The sequence below is a fragment of the Pelodiscus sinensis genome, unplaced genomic scaffold, assembly GCF_049634645.1.
Source record: "Pelodiscus sinensis isolate JC-2024 unplaced genomic scaffold, ASM4963464v1 ctg75, whole genome shotgun sequence".
In the NCBI taxonomy this organism is placed as follows: Eukaryota; Metazoa; Chordata; order Testudines; family Trionychidae; genus Pelodiscus; species Pelodiscus sinensis.
The window spans coordinates 338,997-353,278 of record NW_027465860.1 but is presented as its reverse complement, the minus strand read 5'-3'; the positions used below and the strand labels follow the sequence as shown (position 1 = coordinate 353,278).

At 42.2% G+C, this 14,282-nt stretch overlaps 1 protein-coding gene across 3 annotated transcripts in view; it reads right to left on the bottom strand.

Annotated features, from left to right (window-relative positions):
- Positions 1 to 14,282, bottom strand: part of VDAC3 (voltage dependent anion channel 3) — a 40,537-nt gene that overhangs the window by 25,049 nt on the left and 1,206 nt on the right. The window contains exons 2-4 of one of the 3 annotated variants that reach the window (XM_075915727.1): positions 8,525 to 8,636; positions 5,659 to 5,730; positions 2,729 to 2,778 (exon numbers count right to left, since the gene is read on the bottom strand). In XM_075915727.1, coding sequence (XP_075771842.1) covers positions 2,729 to 2,778; positions 5,659 to 5,730; positions 8,525 to 8,558 — 156 coding nt within the window. In that variant the 5' untranslated portion in view covers positions 8,559 to 8,636. Of the gene's footprint in view, positions 1 to 2,728; positions 2,779 to 5,658; positions 5,731 to 8,157; positions 8,300 to 8,524; positions 8,637 to 14,282 lie in introns of those variants that run through there. The other 2 variants (XM_006113237.4, XM_075915728.1) reach the window with 2 other exon arrangements.

Here is a 14,282-nt window from a genome sequence, read left to right as displayed (position 1 = left end):
CTCTTGTGTAAATTACATGGCCATGGGATAAGAGGGAAGGTCCTTTCTTGGATTGAGAACTGGCTAAAAGACAGGAAACAAAGGGTAGGAATAAATGGTAAATTTTCAGATTGGAGAGGGGTAACTAGTGGTGTACCCCAAGGGTCAGTCCTGGGACCAATCCTTTTCAACTTATTCATAAGTGATCTGGAGAAAGGGGTAAGCAGTAACGTAGTAAAGTTTGCAGATGATACCAAACTGTTTAGGATAGTCAAGACAGAAGCAGACTGTGAGGGACTCCAAGATGATCTCACCAAACTGAGTGATTGGGCAACAAAATGGCAAATGAAATTTAATGTGGATAAATGTAAAGTAATGCACATCGGGAAAAATAACCCCAACTATTCGTACAGTATGATGGGGGCTAATTTGGCTACGACAAATCAGGAAAGAGATATTGGCATTATCGTGGACAGTTCTCTGAAAACTTCCACACGGTGTGCAGCGGCGGTCAAAAAGGCAAATAGGATGCTAGGAATTATTAGGAAAGGGATAGAAAATAAGACCCAGAATATCTTACTGCCCCTGTATAAAACTATGGTACGCCCACATCTTGAATACTGTGTACAGATGTGGTCTCCTCACCTCAAAAAAGATATTTTGGCCTTGGAAAGGGTTCAGAAAAGGGCAACTAAAATGATTAGGGGTTTGGAACGGGTCCCATATGAGGAGAGGCTAAAGAGACTGGGACTTTTCAGTTTAGAAAAGAGGAGATTGAGGGGGGATATGATAGAGGTCTATAAAATCATGAGTGGTGTGGAGAGGGCTGATAAAGAAAAGTTATTTATTAGTTCCCATAATAGAAGAACTAGAGGACACCAAATGAAATTAATGGGTAGCAGGTTTAAAACTAATAAAAGGAAGTTCTTCTTCACACAGCGTGTTGTCAACCTGTGGAACTCCTTGCCAGAGGAGGCGGTGAAGGCTAGGACTATAATAGAGTTTAAAGAGAAGCTGGATAAATTCATGGAGGTTAGGTCCATAAAAGGCTATTAGCCAGGGGATAAAATGGTGTCCTTGGCCTCTGTTTGTCAGAGGCTGGAGAGGGATGGCAGGAGACAAATCGCTTGATCATTGTCTTCAGTCAACCCTCTCTGGGGTACCTGGTGTTGGCCACTGTCGGTAGACAGGATACTGGGCTAGATGGACCTTTGGTCTGACCCAGTACGGCTGTTCTTATGTTCTTATGTTCACTGTGTGGAAGTTTTCAGAGAACTATCCATAATAACTCCAAGATCTCTTTCCTGATTTGTCATAGCCAAATTAGCCCCAATCATACTGTACGTATAGTTGTTTTCAAAAATTTAAGCACTCCCTTTAAATCCTGCAAAGACAACTCCGGCAATATTTTGATGGTAGGAACTTGGGACTATAGCTTTTGCCAAGCCAATCAACTGGCTTTCAACTTCTTCCAAAACCTCATTTAGCTAAAGCAGAGGTTCCCAACTTGTGGTCTGTGGATCCCAATATGACAGTATTGTAAGGGGTCTGTGAAAAGTTTAGAAGTAAGGATCGGGCCCACTACAGGACAGGGACTTTTCGTCACACAATTCTCACGTAGGGCTCACTGTTCATGACCTTCTGTCCTCCCACCACCATCTGCGCTGCAGTTGTGCTCCAGCCCTCTCTCCCATCCCAGTCCCATGGTGGGCCCGATTCCTTCCTTTTCCTTTTCTTATTTTTTCCCCTCCCAGGGCTCTGTGCCTGGCTAAGGGTGGAGTGCCAGGGCAAGAGCTGCCTTTGGCCACGAGATCCCCCCCTCACTGTAGCTTCTGTGCATGGGTAGGGAACAGAGGGGCAGCACCTGAAGAAGTAGCTCAGAACAGGGGATGTGCTGGTCCCCCACTTCCCACCACTCCCTTTGACCCTGAAAGGCAGGGACTGGAAGCTGACACAGGCTCCAAGGCTGCAGACGCTCCATGTGGATTAAAAAGTCCCAGTGTGCCAGTGTTTTGCTCTGCTGGGCTCGGAAGTGACCCTGGGAACATATTCTTCTGTTCGCATTATTCAATAAAAATACATGGCACCTCAAAGTTATTACATTTCAGTGTGAACATCCTGTATTGTCTCTTAATACTACTATATTTGTTTAGATAAATTGATAATCATTTGAAATGTGTAACAAGTAATGGAATATTGAAAATAGCTGTATTGTTTGGGGGTCTATAACATTTTAATAGATTGAAAAGAGGTCCATATGCTCAAAAATGTTGGGAACCACTGAGCTAAAAAATGTCAGTGGCCCAAGTCCATTGGATAAACAATAGTCTGGAATCGGATTCACAATCCTGCATTAACTAACAATGAAGGATGATTTGTCCTGCATCCATAAGCAGTGATATGAGCCAGAAACAAGTTTAGCTATAAAAAGAGAATAATTGAACACATGACTGAAAGCATGACAAAGGAAACCTATTTTGAAGATGTGGGTGAAGGCACTGTGAAGAAAGAAGATTAAACAAATGAAGCCAGGCAAATTGTAACTTATGACCATATGCTATATACATTATACACAAAATATGGGAATACCAATTCTTTACATCATTATAGTAGTACACCACTCACTTGCAGGCATTAATATAAGAGATGAAACAGAAATATAGTAAATACCAGTGAATTATTACAGTTACTAAAGGGGTTTCCCCTCATCTTTGCCACACTGATGTCACTGAAAGTCTTTGGTACTCACCACTCCACTGGAGGACTTGGTCTTCAACTCTAACTTGACCATTCCAAATCCTGAAACAGACAAGTTTTACAAGTTTCAAGAATACGACCGACAAATACTCTTGTCTGAAACACATTGGGAGTGTATGCTGGAAAGAGCCTACCCTGTTAGTAGGTGCTGATGTTCCTGTAAAAATATTAAGTGGTTTCTGATGACTCATTGAGACAGGTGGCTAGTTACCCATTGGAATGTAAGAGAGGCAGAGTGTCTAGGGATGTAAAATCCCATTTAATTGGTTAACTGGTTAAATGTTATGTTCAACTAGTTAGCCAATTAAACACAGCAAGGGTGTGGGTGTGTGTGTTACAGCCCTCACTGGTTAATCGTAACCAGGAAGCCTTACCCATTAAGCTCTCTGAGGCACTTTTTAATCATTCTTGTGACTTCTCTGAACCCATCCCAATTCTTAACGGGCAAGGTTTACCAATCAACTGGCTAAACATTCACATCCCAAGTGTAGGCTGAGTAGTCCTGAGCTTAATTAATATATTTTAAGCCCAGAAGGGGACATTATGATAAACTGTCTGAACTGCTGCAGACAGGAGAATTTAATCTAGCTACATACTTGAGGCAAAAATTAGGTCTACCTGGGATAGAATATATTTTTAGTAATACAGCCAATCTTTACTTAAGAGACTTCAAGTGAGAGAATCTGCCACACCCCTGGAAAAATTGTTCCAACAATTAATCATATGTACTGTTAGATATTTGTGCCTTATTTTTAATCTGAACGTTGTCTATCTTCAATGGAGCCTAGTAGACTACCATCTGCCAGATTGAAAAGCTCTCTTATCAGATACTTCTAGAAAGGGAACAAATCAGCCTTTAACCTCCTCTTTTAGATGCTAAAGAAACTTGACATTTAATTTGTGTAGTTCATTTCTGAAAGCTGTTCAATTTGTCAGCATCTTATTTGTCATAGTTTTGCCAATGCCACATACATAGATAATACCACTTCCTTATTCCTACTTGATATTCCTCTGTTTATACATCCCAGAACAACAACGGCTCCTTCTTTAGGCTGAAAATCTAGAAGCGGCTATTACTAGAAAAAAGGCTTGAACCGATATTTGTAATAATATAGTCTGGATTTTTTTATTAAATAAAGACCATTCTGAGAAACAGGGTAAGTTTTTGACTTTACAGAATGTGAAGTTTGTTTAGAGCAATTTGAGAAATACATCCACTCACACACGGTTTAACAACAAAATGTAACAAAATAGATGACTTCAGAATTCATGACATCTCACTATACTGCCAATCTCAGGATTCCCATAACTGACCACAATTTAAATCAGTCACATAATGAAAATGCAGATATCTCCAAAACATGAGCTGTATTTTTGTATATTTCAAAACAGACTGCTAGTCAAATGAATTTGACATATATGAATTTGACATATATTAATTTGACAGAATTTCTCCTGCATCTAAAATTCCTAGATGCAGGAGAAAAAAAAAAATCGAAGTAAAGGTCATCAAATGTTAATTGGAAAATCAACCCTTCTATGAATTCCAATACAGAGACATCACCATTTTTCCTTTAAAATTTTTTACAGCAGAGTAATGATCAATTAGGAAGAAATCTAGTGTGAAGAATAAAATAGTGTGAAGGAAAATAAATAGAAATGAAATAGCTACTTTTCTCTTAGCTGTATAGTACTAACTAGTTTTATGTCAAACAATACATGCTGCATTAAGTTATTGTTTATGTAAACTATAAAGAAATGCAAAAATAGCACAGTTCAAGCAGAGAGTTCCTCACCTGAGACAGTTTACGGTTTTCTTTAAAAGTAAAGTATTTTCCAGATTACAGTGCTCTAAATTATTTGCATTGCGTCCATCACACATCAACTTGTCTCAAACAACACAGACTATCTGTCCTCCAGTAAAGAACTCCCATCTACCTGTTACCAAATGGTTTGCTATGGCAACTTACATGGAGGGGTTGGATCTAGTTATACATGTGCCTATATATAATAAAGAAGCACTGCATTCTCTGGAGCAGGCTGAAGACCCTGGAGCACTTCTCACTACAATTTGTGGCATCTTTCTGGGCAAGATTTAAAACAGTTTCCTTTCTAGTGAGTTTCATACATATTTACGGTGTGCTAATATACTGAGTAAGTAGCACTGGATATTTTTTCTCCATCTTCTCTTGTATTTATTTGATCAAATTATTACCATAAAATATTATTTCTGTAAATTAGAGTTGTAAATACCCATTAAAAAGTTTAAACCACAGAGGACTGGAATCCCATGGCAGGGGCTTCTCCTGAGAGGTTCCTCCACCGCTGGGGTCCTGCCAGACAACCCGTTACGAGCAGGCAACTCCGCCAGGCTGGCCATTTGTGGCTGGGGGGGGCTGCTCCAGACTGCCAGTTAATTGGTTACTGCATAAGCATGCTGGTAAGACTAATGGTTACCAGGTACAGTAAAAACTGTTATCCAGCACGCTTGGGGATTAGGGCATTCCAGTTATCTAAAAATTCCAGTTATCTGAGGGTCCCATCAACCTAGGAAAAACCAATGGACAATAATAGTAAAAATAAGGTTTTTAATATTGGTAGTTTTGTAGAGTGAGGCAGTTGGTCTCACATTTCTATTTTGAGTTAAAGATTAGTACTTCTTAAATAAAAAATTGTTAAGCCAATCATGGTAAACCAAGATAGGCCTGTGCGCCTGAAGATGTGACAGTACTGTGGCTGGGGGCCATGACGGTTAACAAAGTTTTCAGGTTAACAGACTACCAGATAACAAAGGTTTCACTGTATCTGGTTAACCTTTTACACTCCTTCTGTACATACATAGATAAATAATGTTATTACTCTTGATAAGGCACCTAAGAAATGTACATTTATTAGCATCAACATAATGATCATGCTGCTTACCATATCCTTTGTTGAATACATCCCTGGCAGATTTCCCCAGGTCACAGTAGGACGGTGGGATAGCCATTGGATCTGAAAAGATTAGAAGTAGAGAGAACTCAAATGTTACAATATGAGAGCTGAAAATCTCAGTAAACAGAGTAACTGCCCGAAGAGACCTTCCTTATTTCCATGTTTTGGAAGAAAGAACAAAAGGTATTTTAGCATAGCAGAAAATTAACATAAGCCAATTTATAATTCAGAATCACTGTACCCAGGAGCAGAATTAAACTCTAGCAATCTAACTACCCCAGAATCTGTTAATATTTTTTCAGCAAAAAAAATCCAACAATTTATTAACTCCGGTTTTACTCCAACCCAGTGATGATTAGTGGGTAATGGTTAACTGGTACCAGGGAGCAGCTTGCCTTGGTTGGAGGGCTGCCACAGCTTGCATGGCAACTCACAGGGCCTGGTGGTCGGGAGTGGCTCCAGCAGGAGCCAGAAGCACCCGGGCTGGAGCAGCTCCTGCCTGCTATGGGGCGTGGGGAGGTATGCCCACGCCGAGCTGAGTGGCCCCCCACTTGGCCCCCTTTAATTGGTTAAACAGTTAAACACTACATTTAAATGGGAATTTTACATCCCTAAAGCGAATGATGCTTTCATGACAGGAAGTGCTCTAACAAGGACCCTAGGTGACATAGGCAATGGTACCATAGAATCATAGGACTGGAAGGTACCTCAAAAGATCTTTTAGTCCAGTCCCCTAACCAAGGGATGTTAAATTGCAACTAACTGACTAATCAGATAGCTGATGAATTTTGCATCAACTATTCTATTGGTCGATAGGGCGCCTCCGCCTTTGAAGTGTAGCAGCAGCCCTAGGGCTGCTTCAAAGGCAAAAGCTCTGTATGGAGCCTGGGGTCAGCTGGGGACCCCCCTCCAGCTGAGCCTGGGCTCCATGCGGCATTGCCACTTTGAAGTACACCCTCCTTTCGCCCCCCCCCCCCCCAGCCCCTCTGTTGCCTCTTTCCAATAGAAACAGCAAAGGGGGGTGGGGAGGGGAGAACGACTAGTCAAGACTAGTTCTTCACATCCTTACCCTAAAAAGAAGGCATGGCTTAATATTAGTTGGACCATCCCTGGCAAGTGTTTTCTCTAAACTTGCTCTTAAATATCTCCAATAGTGGAGATACCATATCTCCCTAGGTATTCTGTTCCAGTGCTTAATCACCCTGACAAGTTAGGAAGTTTTTCCTAATGTCCAATCTAACCCACCTTGCTGCAATTTAAGCTCATTACTTTACAAGGCTAAAGCAAACAAATTTTCTTTCTCCTTGTAACAAACCTTTTGTGTACTTAAAAACTATCACCCCACCCCAGTCTTCTTTTCTCCAGATTAAACAACCCTATTTTCCCAATCTTCCCTCATAGGTCATGTTTTTGTTCCTCTCTGGACTTTCTCCAATTTGTCCAAATCTTTTCTAAAATACGGTGCCCAGTACAGCACACAATATTTCAGTTAAGGCCTAATCAGTGCAGCACAGAGCAGAATTACTCTTCATGTCTTTCTTATAACACTCCTGCTAATACATCCCAGATCCCATTCCAGGGTACTCCTTTCTAGGCAGTCATTTCCCATTTTGTATGTGTGCAACTGACTGCTTCATCCTAAACAGAGTACTATGTATCTATTCTTACTGAATTCCATCTTGTTTATTTCACACCATTTCTCCAGTTAGTACAGATCACTGAGTTTTAAATCGTAACTACCAAGGCACTTGCAGCTTGATACTGTGCACAAACTTTTAAAGTGTGTGCTCTCTATCATTATCTAAATTATTGCTCAATCACCAAGTGAAAGTCTGTGAAGTCCAGTATTAACTCAAAGCTAATTTAGAAATGGATAAATTTTAGAAAATACAAGGACATCTGTATATGGTATGTGGAGGTGACCTTGTTGAGTCTCCCTGATAATGCACTTAAAAGAGAAGTGAGAATACAGTTTAACATAAATGTGTGTCAACTTCAATTTTGTTTAAAAAGAAAAAAGGCAGAACCTGAAAATTATGAGTGGAGTGTTGGTTTTAGTGTTGCATGTCTTAATCCTTTTGATTGGTGTATCAGCCTAATTATTAAATGCCATTTTAAATAATAATTTATTCTGCTAATGGCTTCATATTAGAGAAACACAGGCAGCTTCTATAATAGAGCTTGCACCTGAGAAATATGGATTTATAATGGCAGACCTTAAACATCCATTATGTTACTGTAGTAGCTTCTGTTCCAGATCATACTAACCAACAGCTGAACTTAATTAATAGCAAGACTCTGCCTCTTAATCCCATCTCAGAATGGCTCATTTGTTGCAATTCTCTTGACCAGCTGCCACTAGAAATATCTCCAATCTTCCCCTTGATAAATTATATTACATTGAAAGCACCTCTGATTCAAGATAATATTGCAAACAGAAGTAAAAATCCTTAAAATCACTTTCCTTCAAACACTCAGACCACTCACCTTTCCCTTTAACTACAGAGCAATGCTACTGTTTAGCCTCTTTGTTATTACTGGTGGGTTTCTCTTCCCCCAGGCTCTTGCTGGAGACCTAACTTGTGTTCTTCTGACCTTTGTGTGACAAGATATCTATTCTTGCAGCAAGCCGTTTCAGACTTCACTCACAAAAAGACAAAACTAATCAAATGCAGAACTGCTTAACAAAGTTCACTGTCACATATCCTGGCTATTTATTATGCTGGAAAAAAGTATCTGAATTAATTCACAATTCAACCCTGTAGATGGATAATTTATCCCTTTACACAGAGCTAAGACAATCGATTAACTTTTTAATTTTTAATAGCTGGCCTTCTGCTATATATACATATACCTGTGGGTCTAGAAGGTACAGAACAGCTGGACATGACTGCAGATTCCTTATATGATGATTAGGTCATAAATTATGTAGGTCTCAAATCTGACCTTATAAAAGGCCTTTATACCTGTCAAATATGGAAAAAATGATGCATCATTAAAGATGAAAGACAAGTTTTACTTATTCTATTACAACAGTGTTTGATATAAAACCTGATTTTCACCAAGAAACTGTTGAGGTGAGCCAGGACAACATAATTCCACAAAGTTTAAAAAAGTTTCTATAACAGAATCGATCAGAGATGCTCAGAAAATTGACTGCTGGTTGATCAATCGGTGCAGCATTGATCCATCATGTAGGGAGGACAAGCACTAAATCAGTGGTCTCCAACCTTTACACACCCAAGATCACTTTTTAAATGTCAGGGCAAGCCAAGATCTACCTCATCCCTTCCCCAAGATCCCACCCATTCCTCTCCATCACTTGCTGTTCCCAGCCCTTAACCCAGTGAGAATGAGTGAGACAGAAGGTGCAGGCTCTGGGGTGGGAATGAGAGGTTTGGGGGTGCGAAGCAATGAGAGATGCAAGCTCTGGGAGGAAATTTGGATGCAGGAGGCGTTGGAGAAGGAGAGGCTGGTTTGGGGATGGGTCAGGAGCATAAAATATTATGTCCAACACAAAACGTTTCATCACTGTCATTATTTGAGGGGTGGGGAACATTTTTGGGTCAGGGGGCCACTGACTCACAGAAATATCAGTCAGAGACCCTACAAGTGAGATGCAAAAAACCACCCCCTCCAAAAAACCCCAACCCTGACTGCTGTGGCCCCAACTGAGACACCTCACTCCCCTGGCACTCCAGTTCGATGGTGAGGGGGGAGGGTAGGTAAGACTGAGGTTCAAGGCCTCAGGCCAGATTAACTCTTCTGGGATTCCAGGGTTAGTGGATTTTGCACCCCTAGGCTCTGGGGTGGGACCAAAAATTAGGGATCCAGTGTGCGGGACCAGAGCTGCCAGCGAGTGGAATAGGGATGCAGAATCTGGGTGGCAAGTACTGTACAGGAGCAAGCTGGAGGTAGGTGTCTGGCCAGGAGGGAAGGGGCAGGAACAGGGTGCTGGCGGATGTCTGGCCACAGGGTAGGAGCAGGGTGCTGGAGGGTGTCTGGCCAGGGGAAGATATTGACTGGTAGTGCCTCCACGATCTACCAGTTGATTGCAATCAACTGACTGGTGACCACTGCCCTAAATAATTCACCACCACCCTCAGTGGCTTTTTTGAAGATAGCCTGCATCTTTCTCCCTCATTTATCGGTTGCTGAAAAGGGGACAGAATCACTTGTCCCATTCCTTTAACACAGTTTGCCCAGACTTCAACTTTCAGTTATGTTTTCACACAGGGTAACTGACAATTGATTAATACTTTAGAACATAACTGAAAATTCAAATTTAGATGAGTCCAAGGTTGTGCGAGAACAACTGCACTACTATCATCATTTTTCCTCTAAATACCCCTTTCTATCACCAAAAGGAAAAGTGAATGGGAAAACAGAAGAGCATCCAGCATATTCACAGAACACCAAAAGGAAAGATCTTCTATTCTAACCAATACGCATTCTGTCATTAAGTGTATCATCCTCCTGACTGGCATTATTCCACTCCATTTGAGCCCTGCTTTCATAAGGATCACTAGTATGCCTCCAGTATTTCAGATTCATTACCATATAATTTTTAAAAAGACGTTAGTTTATAATCTGAATGTTAAATAATGAGTAGTCAGGCATTTAAAGTATTTTTAAAGAGCAACATTTCTGAGCAAATGACTCATAAATGGCTTGCTTAAGGAAGAATTTGTATCATGTCACAACTGTCACCACCAATACTGGACCCAACACCTCAGCAGCAGACTGGTGTAGGGAAAAATCATATTTTCCCAAGTATTCTACCTGGTTAAAGGGCTAAAATTTTGCCCGACCATTTCAGGGCAAGATACATAATTCTAGGCACCAACAGAAATCTGAGCCAGTGACTTATTTTGGTTGAGTCACAAAACATCAGATTTTAGAAGTCACATTTGGATTTCACTCTTAGTCTTCCCCAAATCAGCGGCTGCCCGATTTTAACAGCCATTCTCTAGAGAACTATTAGAACTAGTAGAAATGCAGTGATATCAATGATTCACAAATGGTGATCTGAAAAATTGCTTTCACAAAAGTGATGCATTTGTCAGGCCTCTGGCAGAATCAGTTGCTGCTAACCATAGGGCTACCTTTTCAAGTTCTTCTTTTCAAAGATTCTGATTGGATTTTGAAATGTAGTCAATAACCCCTCCATAATTTTCATATCTGTTAGATGTGTCTTCAGTGAAAATTCTATTAACAGAATACAGTATATCAAAACTGAAGTAGCAACAAGCACTTAGGAGGACAGACCTAAACTGCAAAGTACTTATGATATAATCAACTAAAGAAAAAAATATGGTTCAAAGAGGTTTTTTCCAATAACATTAAATACAGGGTTGTATTTTAAAAAATAAACCAATTAGAAGTTAAATTTGAAATCATGAAAATTTATTTTTAGTCTTAAATTTACTATAATCTTTTAAAAACAGCACATTAAAAAAAATCAAGCATTACATATTTGCTGTCACATTTTAAAGTCAAAAAAACCACCCAACTGGTGAAAATCATTTGCTAAGAAGCTGGAACCAAAGTTTGTTGAATTGCTAAATGAGCTTTTAACAGCAGTAGCCTCTTCTATAGGCACAGAAAAAGTATCTCCTTCATTTTGGTTTAACTAGTTCACTCATATTTAAGAAATTGAGAGTTAAAAACAGAAAAACTTGCTCCACTAGCAATCAATGAAGAAAAACTAATTGAGAAAGGATATCTAGTACTTCTAAAATCTTGAAGGATATGGTGAGCAGAATCAACTAAGATCTAATTAACTACAGGCAGTCCCCGACTTACGCGGATCCGACTTATGTCGGATCCGCACTTACAAACGGGGCTTTTCTTGCCCCGGAGCTCACGGGTGGCGGGTCGCCACCCGTGTCCTCCGGGGCAAGAAAAGCTTCTCCCGGTCTCCCTGGTCTGCTGGGGGGGTCCAGCAAAGCCGCTGGACCCCCCCAGCAGACCAGGAACACCCTAGCAAAGCCGTCGCCTGGGCGGCTTTGCTCTGGTGTCCCTGGTCTGCTGGGGGGGTCCAGCGGCTTTGCTGGACCCCCCCCCAGCAGACCAGGGGGACAGGAGCAAAGCCGCGGAGCACGCCCGCAGTGGAACAGCCCGGGCGCACCTGGGCTGTCCCGCTGCGGGCATGCTCTAAGGCTTTGCTCCCCGTCTCCCTGCAGATCAGGGAGACGGGGAGCAAAGCCGCGGAGCGCGCCCGGGCTGTCCCGCTGCGGGCGTGCTCCAAGGCTTTGCTCCCTGTCTCCCTGCAGACCAGGGAGACGGGGAGCAAAGCCACGGAGCACACCCGCAGCGGGACAGACCAGGCGCGCCGCGGCTGTCCCGCTGCAGGCGTGCTCCGAGGCTTTGCTCCCCATCTCCCTGGTCTGCTGGTCGGAAGACGGGGAGCAAAGCCGCGGAGCACGCCCGCAGGGGGACAGCTCAAGTGTGCCCGGGCTGTCCCGCTGCGGGCGTGCTCCAAGGCTTTGCTCCCCGTCTCCCTGCAGACCAGGGAGATGGGGAGCAGCTTTTCTCGCCCCGGAGGACGGGGGCGGCGGACCGCGGCGCATCTGGGCATCCCACTGCTCCTATCCTCTGGGGCGAGAAAAGCCCTGTTTGTAACTGCCTTAATCCAACTTATGTCGGATCCGCGTAACTCGGGGACTGCCTGTATATACATGCAAATATATATGCAAACAGCTTCTTTCACACTGACCAGCATGAATACAAAAATTAAGGAAAGACTACATAATATGCAGGCCCCATTTAAGTCAGTTCATCTGATATTAATAAAATGCGATATTTACCCTCTTTCCACCCATATGACAGCACTTTTAATGAGCAATAACAGTCCAGGAACTTAACTACTAAAATGCATATCAACAGAAGACTATTATATTGACTTGCCATTATGAAGCATGTTCCCAGTGGAGGCCATGTTCAAAGGATCCCACCCACAGGCCACATGTTGAGCCCTGCATAAACCCAAACTGCATTATGGGCCATAAACAAACAGGCCGTGGGCCACATTGACTACACTATTACATCCCTAGAACGAAGCAGTCCCCACTTGCACCGGGTCCTGACTGCTGTGCCTCTACCTTTTAAATGTAGTAAGAGCCATCTGGCAAGAAACCCAGAGATAGAGCTCATGCTGGCAATACTTCCTCTACCTGTATAGTTTCAACAACTTTACCCAAACAAAATAAGCTATACTGACAAATGGACTTTTCTGAAGGCATAAATGGATCTCACTAGGGCTTTTGTTGCCATAGCTATAGGCATTAGAGATATGATATGATTTTCTTTTACACTTAAGTAACATCCATATTAATAAAACTTTCTAACAGACTATGCCTTACAGGAGTGAGAACAAGGTAAGGATGTTAAGAACTGGGTAACTGATTAATCGAATAGTCAATGCAAAATGCATCGACTATTCGATTAGTTAGTCAATAGTGAGGCTCCGCCTTTGAAGTGTAGCAACAGTCCTAGGGCTGTTGCTTCACTTCAAAGGTGAAAGTGCTGCATGGAGCCCGGGATCAGCTGGGTACTCGCTGAACCCAGGCTACATGCGGAGCTGTCATTTTGAAATGCCGCAAGGAACCTACACCAGGCTCCCTGGCATTTCAAAGCAGCAACCCCATGTGAAGCCAGCTCCCCTGTGTTTCAAAGCGGCAGCGCCACATGGACCCTGGGATCAACGGCTCCATGTAGCACTGCCAACTTTGAAGTACCCCCCACACTTGCTGCCTTGGCGGGGGGGAAGAAGGGGAAGCAACTAGTTGACTGTCCTGTCGATTATACGATAAGCATTTGCTTATAAGCCTTTCACATCCCTAGAGCAAGGTTCTCCAACTTCACAGCACTGAGATTGCCTTTTGACCACAAAAATTACTACATAACTCTAGTGAAGGGGAGTGAAGCCTAAGTCCACTCAAGTCTTGCTGTCCTGTGTGGGGGTGCCAAAGTCTGACCTCAGTGCCCTGGGCAGAGGGCTCAAAGCTGAAGCACAGGGACTTTAGCCCCAGGAAGGAGGCCTGTAACCTGAGCCACACCACCCACAGCTGAAGCCCTTAGGCTCAGACTTTGGCTCCAGATGGTGGGGCTTGGACTTTAGACCCCAGTCCCAACAAGTCTAAGCCAGCCCAGGCAACTGCATTAAAAACATAGTCATGAACCATTTTAGGGTCCACACCCATAGTTTGAAAACAGCTAAGGCACACAACATGTGCTGCAGACAACAAGGGAGGATTTGATGCTGATAAAATGTAAACTGTTATACTAAGGAAGGGGGAGGAAATAAAACTGCAGAAATATAAAATGGAAGGCCATAATTAAGGTGCAGTCACTTTAAATAAGATTATTTTCAAATTTTCTTTTTCTCAACATGACTGAGCACTATAATAATCACAGAAGATGTGTGCTATTGTTTTTCAGCAACTGTAGTGATAGGTAGTGAATGTAAACATTGTGTAGTACACAATAAGAACCTTGCTTCTATCACCTTCAATATTGTAATACGACATTTCAATCAGCACGGAGAATTAACCTCTGCAATTACAAAAATACAGGCTTCTAAATTCATACTCTAAGCATTTTGGGGGTGA